This window comes from Pristiophorus japonicus, chromosome 10 (assembly GCF_044704955.1).
Source record: "Pristiophorus japonicus isolate sPriJap1 chromosome 10, sPriJap1.hap1, whole genome shotgun sequence".
NCBI classification, from domain to species: domain Eukaryota; kingdom Metazoa; phylum Chordata; class Chondrichthyes; family Pristiophoridae; genus Pristiophorus; species Pristiophorus japonicus.
This window is the reverse complement of record NC_091986.1, coordinates 167,474,130-167,495,467: the sequence shown is the minus strand read 5'-3', so window position 1 is coordinate 167,495,467 and position 21,338 is coordinate 167,474,130. Positions and strand designations below refer to the sequence as shown.

Below are 21,338 nucleotides of genomic sequence, written 5' to 3'. Positions count from 1 at the left end.
TGATTGCACTGGAAAGGGTACAGAGGAGATTTACAAGAATGCTGACTGGAGAATTTTGGCTGAGGAAAGATTGGAGATACTTTCTTTGGAACAGAGGAGGCTGAGGGGAGACCTGATTGAGATGTATAAAATTATAAGGGGATAGGAAGGACCTGTTTCCCTTGGCAGAGGGGTCAACAATCAAGGGACATTGATTTAAAGTAATTGGAGGGAGGTTTAGAGGAGATATGAGGAGAAAGTTCTTCACCCAGACAGTAGCGGCGGTCTGGAACTCACTGCCTGAAAGGGTGGTAGAGGCAGAAAGCCTCAGCACATTTAAAAAAAATACTTGGATGTGCACTTGGTCCGTAGCCCTGTAGGTTACGGCACTAAGAGCTGGAAAGTTAGATTAGGCTGGATAGCTCTTGGTCGGCCGGCACGGACGCAATGGGCCGAAATGGCCTCCTGTGCTGTAAAATGTTTGATTCTATAATGCATAACCAGACCTTAAAGCAGTAAAATCACACAACCGCACAATGCTGGCATTTGAAAGAAGCTCCATCATTTTCATAAAAACAGCCAAAAGCTTTCACTGTATACAGACCGAAGAAAATATGTTAAAGTAGTAATAAACCAGAGGTTATCCAGATGAAAGTTGGACACCAGCCAAACTTTCTACCTTCTCTTCAGTCAGAAGTCACTTGTCACAAAAGCCCTGCACTGAGCCATAATTCTGTCCCTGTTTGATACCACTTTCTCCCCTTGGGGCAAAAAAAGTGCCCCTATCACCCTCCTCTCCTTTCCCACCTTCCCATCCCCTTTCCCATTCCAGAGGAAATAGCTATCCCTGTTCACTTTAGCAAAATTTTTCATAATTTAAAAAAAAAATCTATTAAATTTCTTGGTGTTCCCTGCTTCTATGAAAATAGTCTCATTATCCCAAGTTTATACTTATAACTGGTTTTCCATTCCTGGCATCATCCTGGTCATTCTACGCTGTACTCTGGATTTAATTTCCTTTCTATAAATGGGGTGCCCAATACTGCACATCGTATTCTAACTGGTCTAAACAACGTTTTGTATAAATTCATCATTCCTTCTTTACATTTGTACACTAGATCCTTATTTATAGAATCTAAATTTCAACTGGCCTTTTTTATGGTTTGATCTACCTGCACTTGCAGTTTCGGAGAATTACGTATTTGAACACCTTGGTCTTGCTATTCATCCATATCCTTCAGTATCTTTCCATTAAGTCCATGCTTCCGCTCTTCAGCCAGGAATTTCCTTGGAGCTGCTTCTACTCCGCCAGCAAAACTTTGTCCGAAGCAACTCCAAGGAAGTTCCTGACCCTTATTTTTTCTCTGAAAATGTATTACCCAACACTTAACCACATTAAATTGAATCTGCCACCTGCCTGCCCATTCTACTAATCTTTTGAAGTCTTTCTCCAGTCTTTTTGAGGGCAGTCTTTATTCAGGTTATCCCATCCAGACATACATTGTCAAACCTAATATTTAGAAATATGGCAAATAAATTCAGTTGTTGTAATTAATTTTTAATGGTTATTCCAACTATCATATTCAGCTACACTTCTGACACATGATTCAGCTCTTCTATGGAAAATGATAAATGAGCTCTTTTCAACAATCTTCAGTGCAGTCAACGTGTTGTAGAGAATTGGATTCACAACATTATCACAACCGACTAGTGCTGAGAAGATTGACAACATGTTAGTCATTTTTTGATAAAAATATAAGCTTTACACTGGGGCCATAATTCCTTGACCCTTCCAGCTCATTTTCATTGTTAGTCCAGTGAGAGTATCGAAGGACCAGCAAATCGGCTGGGACCCAGCAATGCCAGATGCCAGCCGTATAACAGGGATCCTGTGGCCTTTGATGTTGAGCCTTTGCCTGATTCCATTTCCGTGATGGTTGTGGAACACATTGAGGAATCAAGCCAAGGACGTTGGGCAGGTTTCTCCCCCACCCCCCGAAGATTTTTTTAAATTGTTGCATGCAGGACCCTTAAAAGAGGGCACATTTCAGATCTCCACCCCAGGCCCATGCAACAAGGCTGCATATTCTGGCCTCCTCTGGCAGATGAGCACCGGAGTTGGCCCGAAGTACTGCGGATGTCCACCAACAATACTAAAATTGGGTGACTTTCTCTGATCCCACACACTGAATTATTGGAGGTCAGCTTGATTCATGCTTCATATTACTGTGGGTGGCTTGTGGATGGTTACTGATTTTTTTTTAATAGAAAAATGAAGGAATCTGCAGCATTTCCAGTCTCTAAATACTACATTTTATTTGAAGAAAGCACAGTACTAGTTTAAGTATGAGTTTTATAATTTGCAAACAATCTCGCATCATGCATGTTCCTTTTAAAGATGACTACACTGCTCCTTGGTTTCTGACCAGCAAGATAGTATTTTTCAGCATGTTTATGACTTTTTATTTTAAAATTATAAAAAACATTGTAACAAATTTCTTGCTTTCAATAAAGAAGGTGGCTGTTTCATGGATGTATATGCAATTAACTTTGTGGGTTTGATTGTACAGTACTAACACAGGATGGACTGTCTTTTCCTATTAGTCTTCTTGGTTCCATATTTCCAATGCCGAGAGTAATTTATGCTATGGCAGAGGACGGACTGCTGTTTAGAGTGTTGGCCAGAATCAACGAAAGGACTAAAACACCACTTATTGCTACAATAGTCTCGGGGGTTGTAGCAGGTAAGGGACAGTCACTTACAAAAAAAAATAGCAGGGAAGGTAAATGTATTCTGCTAAATATGTAGTCCTGCGGCCTCTGATTTATCCAAAATTTTGGGAGTTTATTTTCCCCAAAGTTCTACATTTTCTATTTGCAAAATTTTTCTTTCCTTAAATCCTTTGAGTACTGAAAAATGCAGTTTCTCAATACTGTCACATGCTAAAACTATTAACTTTTTAAAATGTTCTTAATGCAAAGTTCCAACTTGTTTTTTTTAAAAAGATCTGTTGTCAGGTCATTTTCTTTCCTTCCCTTTTTGTCGCCAGCCTGAGTCATGTTTTAACGGGGGCGAGGAGAGGGTTCTGCTCTCTGGCCTCCACCAACACGGCTTTGGAGCATAAAGCCACTATTGACCACTTGCCCTGCAAATCCTCCCTCTACCCACTGAAGAAATGCCTGATTTGCATCTACTTTGCATCTCTCCACAATAGCACATCTGAGCTCAGCAACATTGCTAAGTGGCTGATTTCATGCGTGAGCTCACATTTCACCACTCGCCCAACTCATTGTGCCAGTCACAAGAATACTCCCTAATTTGGATTACCTTTTTGAATGAGCTAAAATATAAAAGTTTAATATTGTTGGACTTAGTGCAACAGGTAGAAAAGATGCTATTACTATTCTCAAATTCAGTCATGGTTCTAATCTGTCAGAGGCCTGATGCTCACCTTTGGTATCTATATGTTTACTTTCCCTGTCTAATTGCAAGCACTTGAGTTATACAATTGATTTCTTCCTTGCAGTCTATTAGGTTCAATGTTTCCATTGCCAAGAATCCTGTTTGCAATGGCACGGGACGGTCTGCTATTCAGATTTCTGTCCGGAGTGAGTGAGAGAAAAGCCCCAATAGTTTCAACTATTGCAGCTGGGGTTCTTTCTGGTAAGCTGTTCATATAAGCTGTAAGTCGTGGGCTGCAGTGTGCTACCTACTTCTTGAGCTAATAACCTTGCACCCTGACTGCATAGCTAACCTGTGTGAGTACCAAGCAAATAAACTTTAAGCAAGATTTTTCTAGAATTATGTATATTGGCTTCATTCTATTCATATTCACATTTTCCCAGTTTCATCTTCCCACGTGAACTGCTCGCTATCTGGAGCTTCCTTTAGCAAGGAAGGCAGAACAGTTTGCACAATGGATGGGTCCCACAATGATGGTTAACTCCTCTCTTTAAGTAGTTATCAATAGGAACACTTGGAATTGGTGAGCTGGTCACCTCACTAATAGTCGCTGGTGGGGAAAGCAGTCTGACCAGCTGAAATTTGCTCCCAAGCAGCTCAAGGGTCTGAGATTCTTTTCTAGTTAGTTACTGGACATTTGTTTGGGAGGCAAGTGCTGAACTGGCTGTGCTTCTGGAACATCTGACAACAGATTTTATTCCAAAAAGACAGTGATCTTTCATGCATATTAATAACGAGCATTCTCCTTACTATGTGTATTAATGCAGTTTGAATATTGTAACCTTTGTGGCTCAGATGTTTGTGTGTTGCTGGTAAGGATTATGCTCAACCAATCGGGATTTGCTTGTCTTTCTGATGCCTACCTGGGTGCAGTGCAGTTTTTCAGATCTAGTACTAATTGATGTTTTTGTTTTGTAATCAATATTTGCAAGTCTTTTTGGAAAATTGGATTGCATTCTTCAGATGAGGTGTTGAACCAAGGTTGCAACTGCCTCTTCAGGTGGATGGATGTTAAATATCCCAGGGCACTGTTCAGTGAAGAGCAGAGAACTCTTCTGGTAGCGTGGCCAACATTCCTTCTTCAACCAACTCCACCAAAATACAAAATTACCTTTTCTCCCATTGCTGTTTATGGGATGTTGCTGCTGCAGAATGCTGCTTTGGTTGCCTACATAACAAGTCGCTGCACTCCAAACAACTAATTAATTCTGTGAAGCTTTGAGATGGTCCAAGACACAAGACGCTATCTAAATGCAAGAATTGATTTCATGTGCTGCTGAATTCCTGCTGCGGTCAATGCTGCAGTACAATTAAAAAGAAAGAATGGATGAGCATAAATTTCCCAAAGGTGGATAGCAGAGAAGTTCTTGCTGCAGATATTGCTGAACTTGATTATTTTCTGTTGGTAAAGCAAATTTATTGCTTGCATGTTTAATGTTCTATCCTGTAAACTTTATTCATTATGGCAATTCAAACATTTTTTTTATTGTATAATGTAACATATTGACTACCTTGAATCCTTATTTCCCAGCAAGTGCTGCTTAAAGAGCTAGACGTAGCTGTGAGACTAAGATAAAGTCAGCTTGTACTACTGCTGATAACTCATAGTTATACGGTACTATTGGTATTGTACTACTTCCACTCCAAGAGTAAAATTAGCTGGCAGATAGTTAACTCACCAGTGAGGAAAATCATGCCTGTGGTGTACTAAAAAGCTGCACTAATTCTCTTCAGTATATATATTTGATCTTTATGTAGTAACTTAGAATTGCATTACTCTCTCACTGCAGCTATCATGGCATTCTTGTTCGATCTCAAGGACCTTGTGGATCTTATGTCAATTGGAACCCTTCTTGCCTACTCGCTGGTGGCTGCTTGTGTTCTGGTGCTCAGGTAATGGTCTATGTTTTTTTAAAGACCAATAATTTGTTATCCTTCATGTTAACTTTCATTTCCCTTCAGCTCCCCCCACCCCCCACCTTCAATTTTTTTCCCCTTCTATGCTGCCCTGAAGACTGACTCATGTTGGTACGGATCCCTGTCTGGCAAAACCCTCTGGCACTTTGTCCAAGTGACGTTCTCATGTGAAAGACCAGACAGTGAGCTTTGGCAAAGTATTAAGTGGTTGGGATGGGGGATAGAGGGGGAGGAGAGATAACAATATTATAGCTAAGCTCAATTCTGACCTCATCAGATGTCCAGGATTACACACTTTCCAGCAGGCATCATCAGATAACAGTTAGCAGAAACCCTGCCTCTTTTTTTTTGCCATCCTTAGCATGGGGAATTTAAGGTCATTGCACTGCTGCCTTGCCTGAGATAACCTGGCTCAGCACAGACCAGGAACCAAACTTGGGATCTTCCTGATCTTAATGACTCAGTGCTAGACAGGCCAGTGCATTTACGATTAAATTGCTGAATGAGCCACTTGTGTAGATTTTCATTGAGTTCAGTTAGGAACATAGAAATTTAGAGAACGGAGGAGGCCATTTCGGCCCATCATGTCTGTGCCGGCCAGCAAGAGGCTATCCAGCCTAATCCCACTTTCCAGCTCTAGGTCTGTAGCGCTGCAGGTTTAAGCACTTCAAGTGCACATCCAAGTACTTTTTAAATGTGGTGAGGGTTTCTGCCTCTACCATCCTTTCAGGCAGTGAGTTCCAGACTCCCACAACCCTCTGGGTGAAGAAATTCCCCCTCAAATCCCCTCTAAACCTTCTACCAATTACATTAAATTTATGCCCCCTGGTTATTGACCCCTCTGCTAAGGGAAATAGGCCTTTTCTATCCAGTATATCTAGGCCCCTCATAATTTTATACACCTCAATGAGGTCTCCCCTCAGCCTCCTCTGTTCTAAGGAAAACAAACCCAGTCTATCCAAGCCGGCCTCGTAGCTAAGATTCTCCACTCCCGGCAACATCCTCGTAAATCTCCTCTGTACCCTCTCCAGTGCAATCATGTCCTTCTATTGCGGTGACCAGAGCTGCATGCAGTACTCTAGCTGTGGCCTAACTAGTGTTTTATACAGTTCAAGCATACCCCCCGCCCCCGCTCTTGTATTCTATGCCTCAGCTAATAAAGTCAAACATTCCGTATGCCGCCTTAACCACCTTATTATCTACCTAGCCTGCTACCTTCAGGGATCTATGGACATGCACTCCAAGGTCCCTTTGTTCCTCTACACTTCTACCATTTAATGTGTATTCCCTTCCCTTGTTAGCCCTCCCCAAATGCATTACCTCAAACTTCTCCAGATTGAATTCCATTTGCCACTGTTCTGCCCACCTAACTAGTTGATATCTTTCTATCGTCTACAGCTTTCTTCTTCTTCATCAACCACACAGCTGATTTTAGTATCATCTGCAAACTTCTTAATCATATCCTCTATATTCAAGTCTCCTCTTAGACAGTCCCTTGGAGTCGAGGATGACTAAATCATTAATGTATACCACAAAAAGCAAGGGACCTAGTACTGAGCCCTGCGGAATCCCACTTGAAACAGCCTTCCAGTCATAAAAACATCCATCAGTTCAGTTCATTGATTTTTTTAAAAAATGAAATATTTTTGTATATGCTTGACGCATTGTCCACAAGACTTCTGGAATGAATAATATGACTGATTCCTCTTTGCAGATACCAGCCTGACCAGTTTTCTAATGCGACATATCAAATGGCAAACACTTCTGATGATGCAGATATGACTGAATCAGCCAGCACTAATGAATCCCAAACAGAAGTTTTACCAGAGAGTGAAGAAGAATTCTCATTGAATGCCTTGTTATACCCTGAAAATAGTCTCCCTTCCAAGCAATCAGGATCTATAGTTAATAAGTGTGTGAGTTTTATTGGTAAGTTATCATGGTGTGAATTGCTTCTCATTGACTTAAACTTCACACTTTTTAAAAAATCAAAGCTGACTTATTTCCCTGATTTTAATTAACAGCAGTGTTGCTTTTGATGTAAAAGAAGTTAGCTGAGGAGCAATCATGGAAACACTGGTTGACTCCAAGCAGGCTGTCTTTATTTTCCCTTGTCCAAAGAACTCTGTAGAAAGGGGCATAGTTATCTGGGTATGTTGGAGGAAATCTGTCCTTGCTCCATATACTTTACCAAAGTGGCGGTCACACAGTTAGCGTCCACTAGCCAGACATCCAGACACCATCAAGATAGGATTGTTCTGCTGTTAACTCTGAAGGTGCTAACGGTTATCAGCATCTATGCCATTAAATGCTATATTGCAAATTTGTCGGTCTATAGTGCACCAATGCTTCCAGCAAGTGGCAGATGCATTATTTTTCAGGGTAAACTGTTCCATCACGAACGCCACCAAAAATATAGCATAACACTTTTCTTGGTGCAAGTTTTTTTGTAAGGTGCAGGGCATTATAGGTGGCATCCAAGTGCCCACCCTGCATTTCAGCTTGTGTGTCAGATTATGAAGATGCACCATGTACCTGTATTTTGTTGGAATCATGAGAACAACTTCTGCGTGACCTGTAAAATATCTGCATTCAAAAACCTTTCAGCTGTTTCAGTCAGTTGTTGTCCCATGAGAGTAAATTCTTTGTGGCCTGCATACTATCCCCTATGCTTTAGGCAGGCAAATACTGGGTACTCTGCCCATCTTCTTGCAACTGCCAGCTTCCTGCACATTTGGTCCATGATCTTTGCATTTTGGAAACAGCATTTATCCTTTCGAAACATAAAAAATAGATGCAGGAGTAGGCCATTCAATGAGTTCATGGCTGAACATGCAACTTCAGTACCCCATTCCTGCTTTCTCGCCATACCCCTTGATCCCCCTAGTAGTAAAGACTACATCTAACTCCTTTTTGAATATATTTAGTGAATTGGCCTCAACAACTTTCTGTGGTAGAGAATTCCACAGGTTCACCACTCTCTGGGTGAAGAAGTTTCCCCTCATCTCGGTCCTAAATGGCTTACCCCTTATCCTTAGACTGTGACCCCCTGGTTCTGGAGTTCCCCCAACATTAGGAACATTCTTCCTGCATCTAACCTGTCTAAACCCGTCAGAATTTTAAACATTTCTATGGGATCCCCTCTCATTCTTCTGGACTCCAGTGAATACAAGCCCAGTTGATCCAGTCTTTCTTGATATGTCAGTCCCGCCATCCCGGAAATCAGTCTGGTGAACCTTCGCTGCACTCCCTCAATAGCAAGAATGTCCTTTCTCAAGTTAGGAGACCAAAACTGTACACAATACTCCAGGTGTGGCCTCACCAAGGCCCTGTACAACTGTAGAAACACCTCCCTGCCCCTGTACTCAAATCCCCTCGCTATGAAGGCCAACATGCCATTTGCTTTCTTAACTGCCTGCTGTACCTGCATGCCAACCTTCAATGACTGATGTACCATGACACCCAGGTCTCGTTGCACCTCCCCTTTTCCTAATCGGTCACCATTCAGATAATAGTCTGTCTCTCTGTTTTTACCACCGAAGTGGATAACCTTACATTTATCCACATTATACTTCATCTGCCATGCATTTGCCCACTCACCTAACCTATCCAAGTCACTCTGCTGCCTCATAGCATCCTCCACGCAGCTCACACTGCCACCCAACTTAGTGTCATTTGCAAATTTGGAGATATTACATTTAATCCCCTCGTCTAAATCATTAATGTACAATGTAAACAGCTGGGGCCCCAGCACAGAACCTTGTGGTACCCCATTAGTCACTGCCTGCCATTCTGAAAAGTACCCATTTACTCCTACTCTTGGCTTCCTGTCTGCCAACCAGTTCTCAATCCATGTCAGCACACTACCCCCAATCCCATGTGCTTTAACTTTGCACATTAATCTCTTGTGTGGGACCTTGTCGAAAGCCTTCTGAAAGTCCAAATATGCCACATCAACTGGTTCTCCCTTGTCCACTCTACTGGAAACATCCTCAAAAAATTCCAGAAAATTTGTCGAGCATGATTTCCCTTTCACAAATCTATGCTGACTTGGACCGATCATGTCACCTCTTTTCAAATGCGCTGCTATGACATCCTTAATAATTGATTCCATCATTTTACCCACTACCGATGTCAGGCTGACCGGTCTATAATTCCCTGTTTTCTCTCTTCCCTCTTTTTTTAAAAAGTGTGTTTACATTGGCTACCCTCCACTCCATAGGAACTGATCCAGAGTTTATGGAATGTTGGAAAATGACTGTCAATGCATCCGCTATTTGCAAGGCCACCTCCTTAAGTACTCTGGGATGCAGTCCATCAGGCCCTGGGGATTTATCGGCCTTCAATCCCATCAATTTCCCCAACATAATTTCCCGCCTAATAAGGATTTCCCTCAGTTCCTCCTTACTAGACCCTCTGACCCCTTTTATATCCGGAAGATTGTTTGTGTCCTCCTTAGTGAATACCGAACCAAAGTACTTGTTCAATTGGTCTGCCATTTCTTTGTTCCCCATTATGACTGTCCCTGATTCTGACTGCAGGGGACCTACGTTTGTCTTTACTAACCTTTTTCTCTTTACATATCTATAGAAACTTTTGCAGTCTGTCTTAAGCTTCCTCTCATACTCTATTTTCCCTGCCCTAATCAAACCCTTTGTCCTCCTCTGCTGAGTTCTAAGTTTCTCCCAGTCCCCGGGTTCACTGCTAATTCTGGCTAATTTGTATGCCACTTCCTTGGCTTTAATACTATCCCTGATTTCCCTTGATAGCCACAGTTGAGCCGCCTTCCCTTTTTTATTTTTACGCCAGACAGGGATGTACAATTGTTGTAGTTCATCCATGCGGTCTCTAATGTCTGCTATTGCCCATCCACAGTCAACCCCTTAAGTATCATTCGCTAATCTATCCCAGCCAATTCACGCGTCATTCCTTCTTTAGTTACCCTTCTTTAAGTTTTGGACCATGGTCTCTGAATTAACTGTTTAATTCTCCATCCTAATGTAGAATTCCACCATATTATGGTAACTCTTCCCCAAGGGACCTCGCAGAACGAGATTGCTAATTAATCCTCTCTCATTACACAACACCCAGTCTAAGATGGCCTCCCCCCTAGTTGGTTCTTCGACATATTGGTCTAGAAAACCATTCCTTATGCACTCCAGAAAATCCTCCTCCACTGTATTGTTTCCAGTTTGGTTAGCCCAATCTATATGCATATTAAAGTCACTCATGATAACTGCTGCACCTTTATTGCATGCACCCCTAATTTCCTGTTTGATGCCTTCCCCAACTTCTCTACTATTGTTTGGAGGTCTCTACACAACTCCCACTAACGTTTTTTGCCCTTTGGTGTTCTGCAGCTCTACCCATATAGATTCCACATCATCCAAGCTAATGTCCTTTCTAACTATTGCATTACTCTCTCTAACCAGCAAGGCTACCCCACCTCCTTTTCCTTTTATTCTATTCTTCCTGAATGTTGAATACCCTTGGATGTTGAGTTCCCAGCCCTGATCATCCTGAAGCCACGTCTCTGTAATCCCAATCACATCATATCTGTTGACATCTATTTGCACAGTTAATTCATCCACTTTATTACGGATACTCCTTGCGTTAAGACACAAAGCCTTCAGGCTTGTTTTTTTAACACCCTTTTAGAATTCTGATGTGGTGTGGCCCTTTTTGTTTCTTGCCTTTGTTACTCGGCCTTCCACTATTGCTTTTTACCTTTCTATCATCTGTTTCTGACTCCATATTACTTCGCCCTATCTCGCTGCATAGGTTCCCATCCCCCTGCCATATTGGTTTAAACACTCCCGAACTGCATTAGCAAATGTTACCCCTAGGACATCAGTTTCAGTCCTGCCCAAGTGCAGACAGTCCCTTTTGTACAGGTCCCACTTCCCCCAGAACTGGTTCCAATGTCCCAGGAATTTGAATCCCTCCCTCTTACACCACTGCTCAAGCCACGTATTTATTCTAACTATCCTGCTCTCTCTACTCTGATTAGCACGTGGCACTGGTAGCAATCCAGAGATTACTACCTTTTGAGGTCCTACTTTTTAATTTAACTCCTAGCTCCCTAAATTCAGCTTGTAGGACCTCTTCCTGCTTCTTACCTATAATCGTTGGTACCTACATGTACCACGACAACTGCTGTTCACCCTCCCTCTCCAGAATGCTCTGCAGCCGCTCCGAGACATCCTTGACCCTTGCATCAGGGAGGCAACATACCATCCTGGAGTCCCGGTTGCGGCCGCAAAAACTCCTGTCTATTCCCCTTACAATCGAGTCCCCTATCACTATAGCTCTCCCACTCTTTTTCCCTCCCTTCTATGCAGCAGAGCCACCCACAGTGCCATGAACCTGGCTGCTGGTGCCTTCCCCGGTAAGTCATCTCCCCCAACAGTATCCAAAACGGTATACCTGTGGGAGGTGACCGCAGGGGACTCCTGCACTACCTTCCTGCTCTTGCCTTGTCTCTTGGTCACCCATTCACTCTCTGTCCTAACCCTTACCTGCGGTGTGACCAACTCACTAAATGTGCTATCCACAGCATTCTCCAGAGTGAGTCCATCCGCAGCTCCAGTGCCGTCATGCGGTCTGTCAGGAGCTGCAGCTGGACACACTTCCCGCACACATAGTAGTCAGGGACACTGGAAGCATCCCTGACTTCCCACATAGCACAGGAGGAGCATGACACGGGTCTGAGCTCTCCTGCCGTGACTTAACCCTTAAATTAATTTACTTACTAAAATTTACTTAAACACCAAACAGCTACTTAGTAGTTTGCTGCCAATTAAACCAGTCTAAAAGAGAGTTATACTTACCAGTCGAACAGCCAACCACTTACCAGCTTGTCTGTGACATCACCTCTCGATTTCGCACCCCTCTATCTTTGTCTGTAACTGATTGGGCTGATCTCTGGGCCTCCATCTCCTCCTCTCGCACTCCTTATCAGCTGCTTTAGTTTCAGCACTGGTAGGAAAAACAAGACAAAACAGCACCTGCCACCCCCACTTGCCTGAACTCACCCACTTACCAAACTCACAAATGCCACACTATGCTGCTACACTCCGTGCTCTGCACGAGCTGCCTCTTTTTAAACTGTATCTAGATCAGATGACTCACTACTGGTCAGTCGTTTACTGAACTAGTTTTAACTAGCTGCTAATTGCCTCCTACTGGAGAGTTACCTTGTTTTTCTCTGCCTAAACCGGAAAGATTCCCAACTATTTAATTTTCCGTCACCAATTCTTGAACAATGTGGACAGCTGTTTAGTGAGGGTATGCCCTCTTCCCCAAAGAAGGCATCCCTGCTTTGATGTATTTTCTGCAGAAACACCTCTTGTGCAGCATTGGAAATGGGGCCATGTGACTGCTTTGCTTTGCCATTTCTTTCTTCCTTGTTTAATAAGCAAACAAAAACTGTCAGATAGAAATTGCTATGCAAAATCATAAGCTGCAACCCTTTAATAGTTGCTGCTGTGCAGGAAATCCCAGCCCTGAAGTATGCAAGTACCCTGCACCAGACCCAATCCAGGCAGAGAGTTCGTAATGTTTAAATGATTTTGCCATGTGTTCATATTTAACTGAGCTGACCTCAGAATCATGCAAGCTAACACTTTGAAAAAGTCTAATACACCCAATGAATTGGTTCCAATACAGAAGAAAATCAGCTTTATGATTCATTATGAAGACAGAACATTGCAAAGAGAGGTATAATGCTGTTAAGGATCACTAAAACTAGCTTTTATTGCCTCGCTACCTCTCTTTACTCCTTTTAAGATGCTCCTTGAAACCTACGTCTTTGGTCAAGCTTTTGGTCACCTGCCTGAATATCTCCTTATGTGGCTCGGTGTCACATTTTGCTTGATCACGCTCATGTGAAACACCTTGGAATGTTTTACTATGTTAGTCACTATATAAATACAAGTTGTTGTTCTAAGTAAAGTACAGAGCCAACAAAGATGATTTAGCAAGTTCCACTCGAGCAACTTCCCAGTTGTAACAACGGTAATATACTATGTTTTCTGTTGCAGGAATTTTTATCTTGATTATTTGTCTGCTGGCTGTTCATGCGAAAGATCCTTTGTTGGAGGGGAAAGCATGGTGCATATGCTTGCTTATTCTAGTGATTCTTTTGTGTGTGATTACCACTGTTATAATCTGGAGACAACCAGAAAGCAAAACAAAGCTGTCATTTAAGGTAAATATTTTGTTTGTTTTATTGCTTAAAAGTTGATTGACTGATTCCTTCGACTGTTTTGAATTTAAGTTTTACACTTGTAGTCTGTGTGTATTTCTTTGTCATAATTTTCAGGTACCTCTCTTGCCCTGTCTACCCGTTGTGAGCATCCTTGTGAATATGTACCTAATGATGCAGTTGGATAAAGGCACTTGGATTCGCTTTGCTATCTGGATGGTGATAGGTAAGAAAGAAAATATTTGCATTTGTAGATTGCTTTTCACATTCCGTGACCATCTGAAAGTACTGCACAGCCAATGTCGTCATTGTTGCTTTGCAGCCAAATTGCACAGTAACATTCCATAAACGGCAGTGAGATAAATAACTACTTGATCTGTTTTGGTAGCATTAGTTGAGGAATAAATGTTGCCTAGGACACCTGCTCTGCTTGTCTTTGAATTGTGCCATTGGATCTTTTATGCCCACCTAACCAGAGTTTAAAATCATTTGAAAGGCTACACACTGCTAATGACAGTACAATTTTCCATCAGCACTGTACTGAAAGTGTCCAGAGCTTGAGATTATATCCTCAAGTTCGAGAGTGAGGCTTGAACCCATGACCACCTGAGTCAGTGAAGAGCACTATTGTCGTGCTAAACTGACGCTGTTCATATTTCAGTCTAATTAATTGATTATTTTTGCATGCTTGAGTTGATGAATGGGAGTGAGGAAGTAGGTGACTCAGGTTAATATGGAAGGTGTTGGAACAGAAACCTGAGACTCCGAAGTGGCCTTGTCCTAGACATAATTATTCTAATCCTCATCATCATAGATCACCTGAGAATTTTCTTCCCTGCTGCTGCTACTCATCATCATCTCCCTGTTGCTGTGATACATCTGCAGAAAAGGAGAATATAGTGAGCATAACCCACTTGGGATTAAGGAGACAGCGAAGGGAGTTAAAACTTCTGGCTGTCTGCTGTTTCGACAAGATGCCATGACTTGTCTAGGTGTGCACCCATTAACCTGCTACCTGCACCATACCACCAATTTCTGGCACTAGTCAGCATTTTTTGGGGTTGAGAGAAGTCACACTCTGACGCTGCCATTTCCCTCCACATGACACACAAGCTGTTTTATCTTGGGTTTCCTCCCATAGGCATCCAGCTTTGCTGCATTTCATCCAGGAATGTCAGAAGGTCATTCTCATTCTGGGCTGCTCCTTGCAGTGCCCTGCTTCCTGCATTGAGTGCCTCTGTCTAGTCTGGGACTTGAATACATCCTTCAAAAGTGCCACAAAATCTCTTATGAGCCATCCATTGCAGCTATCTGACAATCAACTTGCTGTGTTCCAAACACTTCTATTTGCTTGCTGCTGTTGCAGACCAGCCATTCTTAGCTCTTAAAGGCTGCAGTTCTAATTTCCAAGTGCCCCCCCCCCCCCAAGCATTCCTGCAGTACTCCCACAACCAATGACTGGGTTAACACTGAAGATGATTGGAGGGCAGAAGTCTCAGCTCCAGATCATAACACTATTACACTATTCCCGAGGTAATTCTATGACTATAATATAGATAATGGACCGATGGATTTCAGAGCTTCTATCTTTGAGTATAATTACATCAAGGGCTATAGTTTCAATGTGTAAAACTTAGCAATTTATAATAGCATGTAGAAAAAAGAGCATATTTTTTGGTACTATATTCATAGAATGCCATATTACATAGAATGTACAGCACAGAAACAGGCCATTTGGCCCAACTGATCTATGCTGGTGTTTATGCTCCACACGAGCCTCCTCTCACCCTGCTTCATCTAACTCTATCAGCATATCCTTCTATTCCTTTCTCCCTCATGTAATTACCTAGCTTCCCTTTAAAAGCTATGCTATTCGTTTCAACCATTCCATATGATTGCAAGTTCCACATTCAGTATAATTAAAACTGTCAAAAGTCTGTAAAATATATAAATTATTTGCATTAAGACACTATTATAATTACTTTCTTGTATCCTAAATTTAAAAACTAGCTATAAAATTGAAGAAATATGCAACAAAATGTTGCCAGATAAAACTGACTCCAGTTGGCAGAAGGCAACAACATGTACTTAGCGATTCCAAGAGAAGTTCCTAATCTGCTGCATGTTCTTGCAAGCATTGAAGATTTATTGGGGGAAAATTTATTTCCGATTAATGGAAACCGAAATAGTTATAAAGACTTGAGGAATAAATACCTTCAGTGTAATTCAGTGCCTCGGGCTGCAGTCTGAGGCACACTTCCATTAATAAGGGAATGGACCTGAATCAATTAACCAAAAATGATCATTGTTAATTTTGATGGGATTTTTTTTACCTCTTAATTGTAATAACTTGAGCCGTGCTTGGATAAGTAACTAAATTACTTGGATAGGAAGCTATTGTCTCAACATTTTTTAAATGTATTACATTGGGAGAGTGATGATGTATTGATTCAGTTTTGTGAAGTGAATAATAATTTGTTCAATAAGAATCTTTTATTCCTCTTCTAACAGGGTGCGTTATTTACTTTGCTTACGGAATATGGAACAGCTCTGAGTCTAATCCTTCCAGTTTTCCAGCTGACCGAACTGCAAGGGTTTTTAAGGACACTGGTGCGTCAAATGGTGAAGCAATGCCTCCAGAGAAGGAAGCTTTCCTGCAGGAGGCCGAGGAATGTGCTGTAGATAGTAGGAATGGAGAGGAGAATGATTAAATCAATAGAGGGTCGGTTTCTTCCAAATATGTATCTTGAACATTTGAAAAAGGAGCACAGCTGAACGAATGCTACTTGCCTCACACACAGAGCAAGTCTTTTTTTCTCACTTGCTGGTGAGGGTTTAAATAAGTCGTACTGCTGAGCATTTGTGTGCCTAAAGGCCAACACTGCTGCTATCTTATTTCATTTCCTTTTTTTTTAAGACCCTCCAAAACAATGGTAGCATTGATTACACCACATCCAAGTAATAGTTCAAATAAAATGTTTAAAATGGGTTTAGAGCTGGTCGGGTTTGAGGTATTTATTGGGTTTTAGCTATGCGAATTGCTGAAATGCTAGAAATACAAAATTTTTAGCACACAGAAAATGTAATTGGATATATATTTTTCCAAAAATGTTTTCCTGGTCAAATGAGCACTTGTAAAATATTTGTGTTAGCAAGTACAATAGTATCTATTTTTATTTGGGCTTTAGAATCTCTGTACATTGCACTATCTTTGTTTAGCTACAGTTCTTACAGTGCAGGACATTGTCAGAAAGTGAACACTAACTCCTTGCCCATCAGCTTTAATTGCAGACTATTTCCTTTGACTTTAAAGTTATAGAGATGATTTATGAAACATTGTTACAATCCTTAGATTTTATCAAAGCAAGCAAAGAAAAGAATCTCTCAAATGTGGACAGTAATGAGTATTTCTGATTCTGGTATTTTTGCTGATTAACTGTGGCTTTTACCAAGTCCTCTAATTTCATTTATTACCCCTATGATTGGATTGATTCCTATAATCCATATTTACATATTATTTCCGATGGGGAATGTCACACACATCTTTTAAATGTCTTCTGCAGGAGCAACATTCATGTTACAGTAGTCACATCACTGTTCTTCCTAAAATGTGTAATTATACCACTTATTTGTGATTATAATATACCTAGTACTCATAATACATCACCTTGAGCAATAGCTCACTTAAACTACAGCTATATGGATGATGGGAAATGGACATCACTGGCAAGTATTTAGTGAGGCCATCGTCTGGGACTGGAGCCGGATCTAGGGATGGCACGTTCCCTTCCCTGAAGAACATTGGTGAACTAGTTAGGTTTTTATAATTTTTCATGGTCATTGTATCTGGTGCCAGACTGCAAATGACAAGATTTATTGAATTCAACTTCCTACTTGTGGTGGGATTTGCATTCATGACCTTTGGGTTGCTGGCTGCAAGTACAATAGCCACTGAGCTGCAGTTCCTACACATCTGTGTTGGTGGTGTCTTACAAGGAGATGATTGTGAGCGTGATTAAAGAGAAGATTTTGCAGCTACAGATGTGCATTTTCCCTACTCCCATGGCTGCACCAATTGTGAAAATCAAACTTGGGACATGTAGAGCTCAAAGAATGAAATGGCTAGACCTTTGATGAACAATTTCCTATTACTGTAAAATGACTGAGGAACAAACTGAGCTTTCCAAGGTTGCTGATTTTCACTGTTGCCAAATAGACAAGAAAACGTGTCTTTAGTGTAGGTAGATGACGGCAATTGTATTTATATAACATTTTAATGTAGAAAACCATCACATGGCGCTTCACAGAATGAGGCATCAGGATGATCAAAGAAGTGGGTGTTAAGAAGAGCCCCAAAGGAGGCGGAGGGGTTTAAGGAGGTAATTAGAATGTGGGGTCTCGGCGGCTGAAAATGGAGAAAAGAAAGGGGAGAATGCTCAAGAGATTAGAGTCGGAAGAATGGAGAGTTCAGTGTGGGGGTTTTCCAGGGCTGATTTTGGGGGGGTGGATTACAGAGATAGGGACTGAGTGAAGTCATAAAAAAAACTCAGTACCATTTTGGGTTTTATAAATAAAGGTATATATAGTACATAAGAAATTATGAATTTAAACAAGGCAATGGTGAGGTCACAGTTACAGCAGAGTGCACATTTGTGTGCCATATTATAGAAAGGACATTAAAGCCATAGAGAGTACAGTGTAGATTCATGGATGACTCAAGGGATGGGAAATTATAATTGTTAGAATTGAGATACTAGGACTGTTTCCACTGGAGCAGGGAAGGCACAGATTAAATTTTAGAGATTTTAAAATCATGAAGGGTTTTGATGCAGTGACTAAATACAGGCTATTTCCTCTGGTTAAGGAGTCAATGAGAAGGGATTATCAATTTAAAATCATGGTGATCAGAGTGGTTAGGAGAAATTTCTTTATTCAGAGGATTATTGGAGCATGGAATGCTTTGCCATAGGGAGTACGTGATGCAGACATCATTGCCTCATTTTAATGGATAATTGGATACATATTTGAAGCAAAGGAAGATACCCAGGCCGTTGAGAGAGAGCAGGTTGGGAATAGTTCTGGATTTCTCCAACGGTCACAGTGATTCATTAAATGAAGGTTTGTAATGATCCACTGGTGGTATTCTGTATTGCTGTAGTATAATCAGGAAGTATAGTATTTACTACTCATTTCTTCAAGTCATGATACTTGTATGTTTGAAATACTAATTTAAAAATTCAAATCTAAAATTGTATGTGGCTGTATAAATGGTGCCACACATTAGTGGACCAATGCTTGGTGCAATGCTACCCTCGGATTCAACCTTGGACTGCAATTCTCCTAGCAATAGATAGTCCTAAGCACTTTGACAGCAGGAGGGAGGTCAAATCAATCAGGGATGTTTGCCCATCCGCTCTTGCACACCTTCAACTTTCTGGTCAGGAAATGGTGCATGGCACCAGAGGGTCATAAAAGTGGAGAGTGAATCTTTACTAAAAGGAAAATACACTCTAATATGAGTGCTCAGCTTTAGTTTAAGCCAAATTTCTTGCATTGATTTTCAACCAACTAGTAATCACTGTGTAATGAAGATGATTTGGATGTATGATTAACTCGAGAAATAAATCAAATAATAAAGGATACCGATGGCTATCAAGTAAATCTAACCTCATAACGCACATACAATGGAAAAAGTGTGCATCTGTCCTAAAAACATTAAAATGTGGGAACAGCACAGCAGATCTGATTGCAGCTGGAAAAAGAGGGGTGAGGAAAGCCAATTTCATGAATGTTTGCTACCTACTGGGAGTCTTGCCAGTTGGGGGCATGTATTGGAAAATTACGGGAAGCAGCCCTGGTATCTTCCAATAAGTGCTTCCAGCAAGCAAGACTCTCAGTCAGTAGTGCGCACAAAAAATTGGCCCTTGTGTTTCTATCCTGTCTGAATAAATATATACCAGATGGTAGCTATGGATTTTACACGATTTATGCCACGAAAATGCTGACAACTAGCAGTACTATATGAATGAATTATATGAATGAATTTTTGTTACTACATTTTATACTTTTTGGAAATTAGGTGTGGATGCTTGTTTTTGTGGTGGGGCCGTGTTACCCGAGACACTGATCTCTGGGATATGGTAGGTTAAGGGATAGGTAATGGACTGCTATGAAAGCAATCGTAGAAGTTCAAGAGTAGAATACAGGGTTACACCTCAAGGTAAATTCACCAATCCCATGTTCTCAGCAGGTTCTGCCCTCAAAGTGAATGCCGGGTGGAGAAATGGCTACAATTTTAACTGATTCTTTGATGTGGGATTCTCTGTGAGCTTGGCCTCTATTGGGTGCCCAGGATCAGTGAATGTATTCTTGATTTTCACTAGGAAAATGATGATTTCCTTTTATAACACACCCTGGTTATGGTTTCTCATTCTAAAATGAAAAAGCGCATGTACAACTGTAGCGGATCAGCATAATGCCTTGGATTCATGTTTTTGGCATTTATATGCAGTTCTATTATTTTCTGAGGCAAATTTCATCTGGATTTTTCAGAATTACAATTTATAATCAATAATTATATAGTCAAGTCTCCTTATATAAAACACACTTGTATAAAACACACTTACTACAAAATGACTTGCAATGGATGCTACCCTCATCCCAGTAGAAGTGCCATTTAATTCAGGAGAGCTTGAACAGCAATAAATTATCTGACCCACAACCTGTCTTAGTTTTATTTATTTAGTTTTCCTGTTTTAAGAAACTGAGATCAGTTGGCCACTTCAATAAATATTGCAGTAATAATGATCAGCTTCAGCAACTTTCCATACGTGTTCCTGCAGGATTCCAGGAATCGCCTCGGAAAGTGATTTAAATGGGGGGGAAAATATTGTTTAAGACTCTTCAGTGAGGGGGGTGGGGGTGGAACTGTTATTTAACAATACACATTCATTTTGATTTGAGTAGCTGAAGGTACTGTGCTTTATTTGGTGCTCAACTCTGCATTTGGATTAGAACAGTTTTTAGAACGTGTAATCAGCTGTTCCTGTGCTATGCCTTCAGCCTTAAAAGTATTTGAGTAGCACAAAGTATAACCTGGTCAGACCTTTATGGTTATTTATTGGGAAGCTATTAAAAATAGGGGGAAATAGCAACACTAAAACCTCAAGTATAACTAACGAAAAGTCTTGGTCTCCGGTTTTCTTGTTATGAATACCATCGGAAACTTAGAAACATAGAAAATAGGTGCAGGAGTAGGCCATTCGGCCCTTTGTGCCTGCACCACCATTCAATAAGATCATGGCTGATCGTTCACCTCAGTACCCCTTTCCTGCTTTCTATCCATACCCCTTGATTCCTTTAGCCATAAGGGCCATATCTAACTCTAATATATCCAATGAACTGGCATCAACAACTCTCTGCGGTAGGGAATTCCACAGGTTAACAACTCTTGAGTGAAGAAGTTTCTCCTCATCTCAGTCCTAAATGGCTTACCCCTTATCCCTAGACTATGTCCCCTGGTTCTGGACTTCCACAACATCGGGAACATTCTTCCTGTATCTAACCTGTCCAGTCCGGTTTTTTATGTTTCTATGAGATCCCCCCTCATCCTTCTAAACTCCAGCGAATACAGGCCCAGTCGATCCAGTCTCTCCAGTCTCTCCTCATATGTCAGTCCTGTCATCCTGGGAATCAGCCTGGTGAACCTTCACTGCACTCCCTCAATAGCAAGAATGTCCTTCCTCAGATTAGGAGACCAAAACTGAACTCGAT

General features: G+C 41.2%; 1 protein-coding gene across 2 annotated transcripts in view; it reads left to right on the top strand.

Annotated features, from left to right (window-relative positions):
• The window catches only part of LOC139275189 (high affinity cationic amino acid transporter 1-like), a 97,471-nt gene extending 78,266 nt beyond the window's left edge, over positions 1-19,205 (top strand). Inside the window, exons 7-12 of one of the 2 annotated variants that reach the window (XM_070892306.1) lie at positions 3,507-3,643; positions 5,233-5,335; positions 7,074-7,288; positions 13,402-13,568; positions 13,683-13,791; positions 16,077-19,205. In XM_070892306.1, the coding sequence (XP_070748407.1) occupies positions 3,507-3,643; positions 5,233-5,335; positions 7,074-7,288; positions 13,402-13,568; positions 13,683-13,791; positions 16,077-16,276 (931 nt within the window). In that variant the 3' untranslated portion in view covers positions 16,277-19,205. Of the gene's footprint in view, positions 1-2,583; positions 2,724-3,506; positions 3,644-5,232; positions 5,336-7,073; positions 7,289-13,401; positions 13,569-13,682; positions 13,792-16,076 lie in introns of both variants that reach the window. The other variant, XM_070892305.1, reaches the window with a different exon arrangement.
• The last annotated feature ends 2,133 nt before the right edge of the window (positions 19,206-21,338 follow it).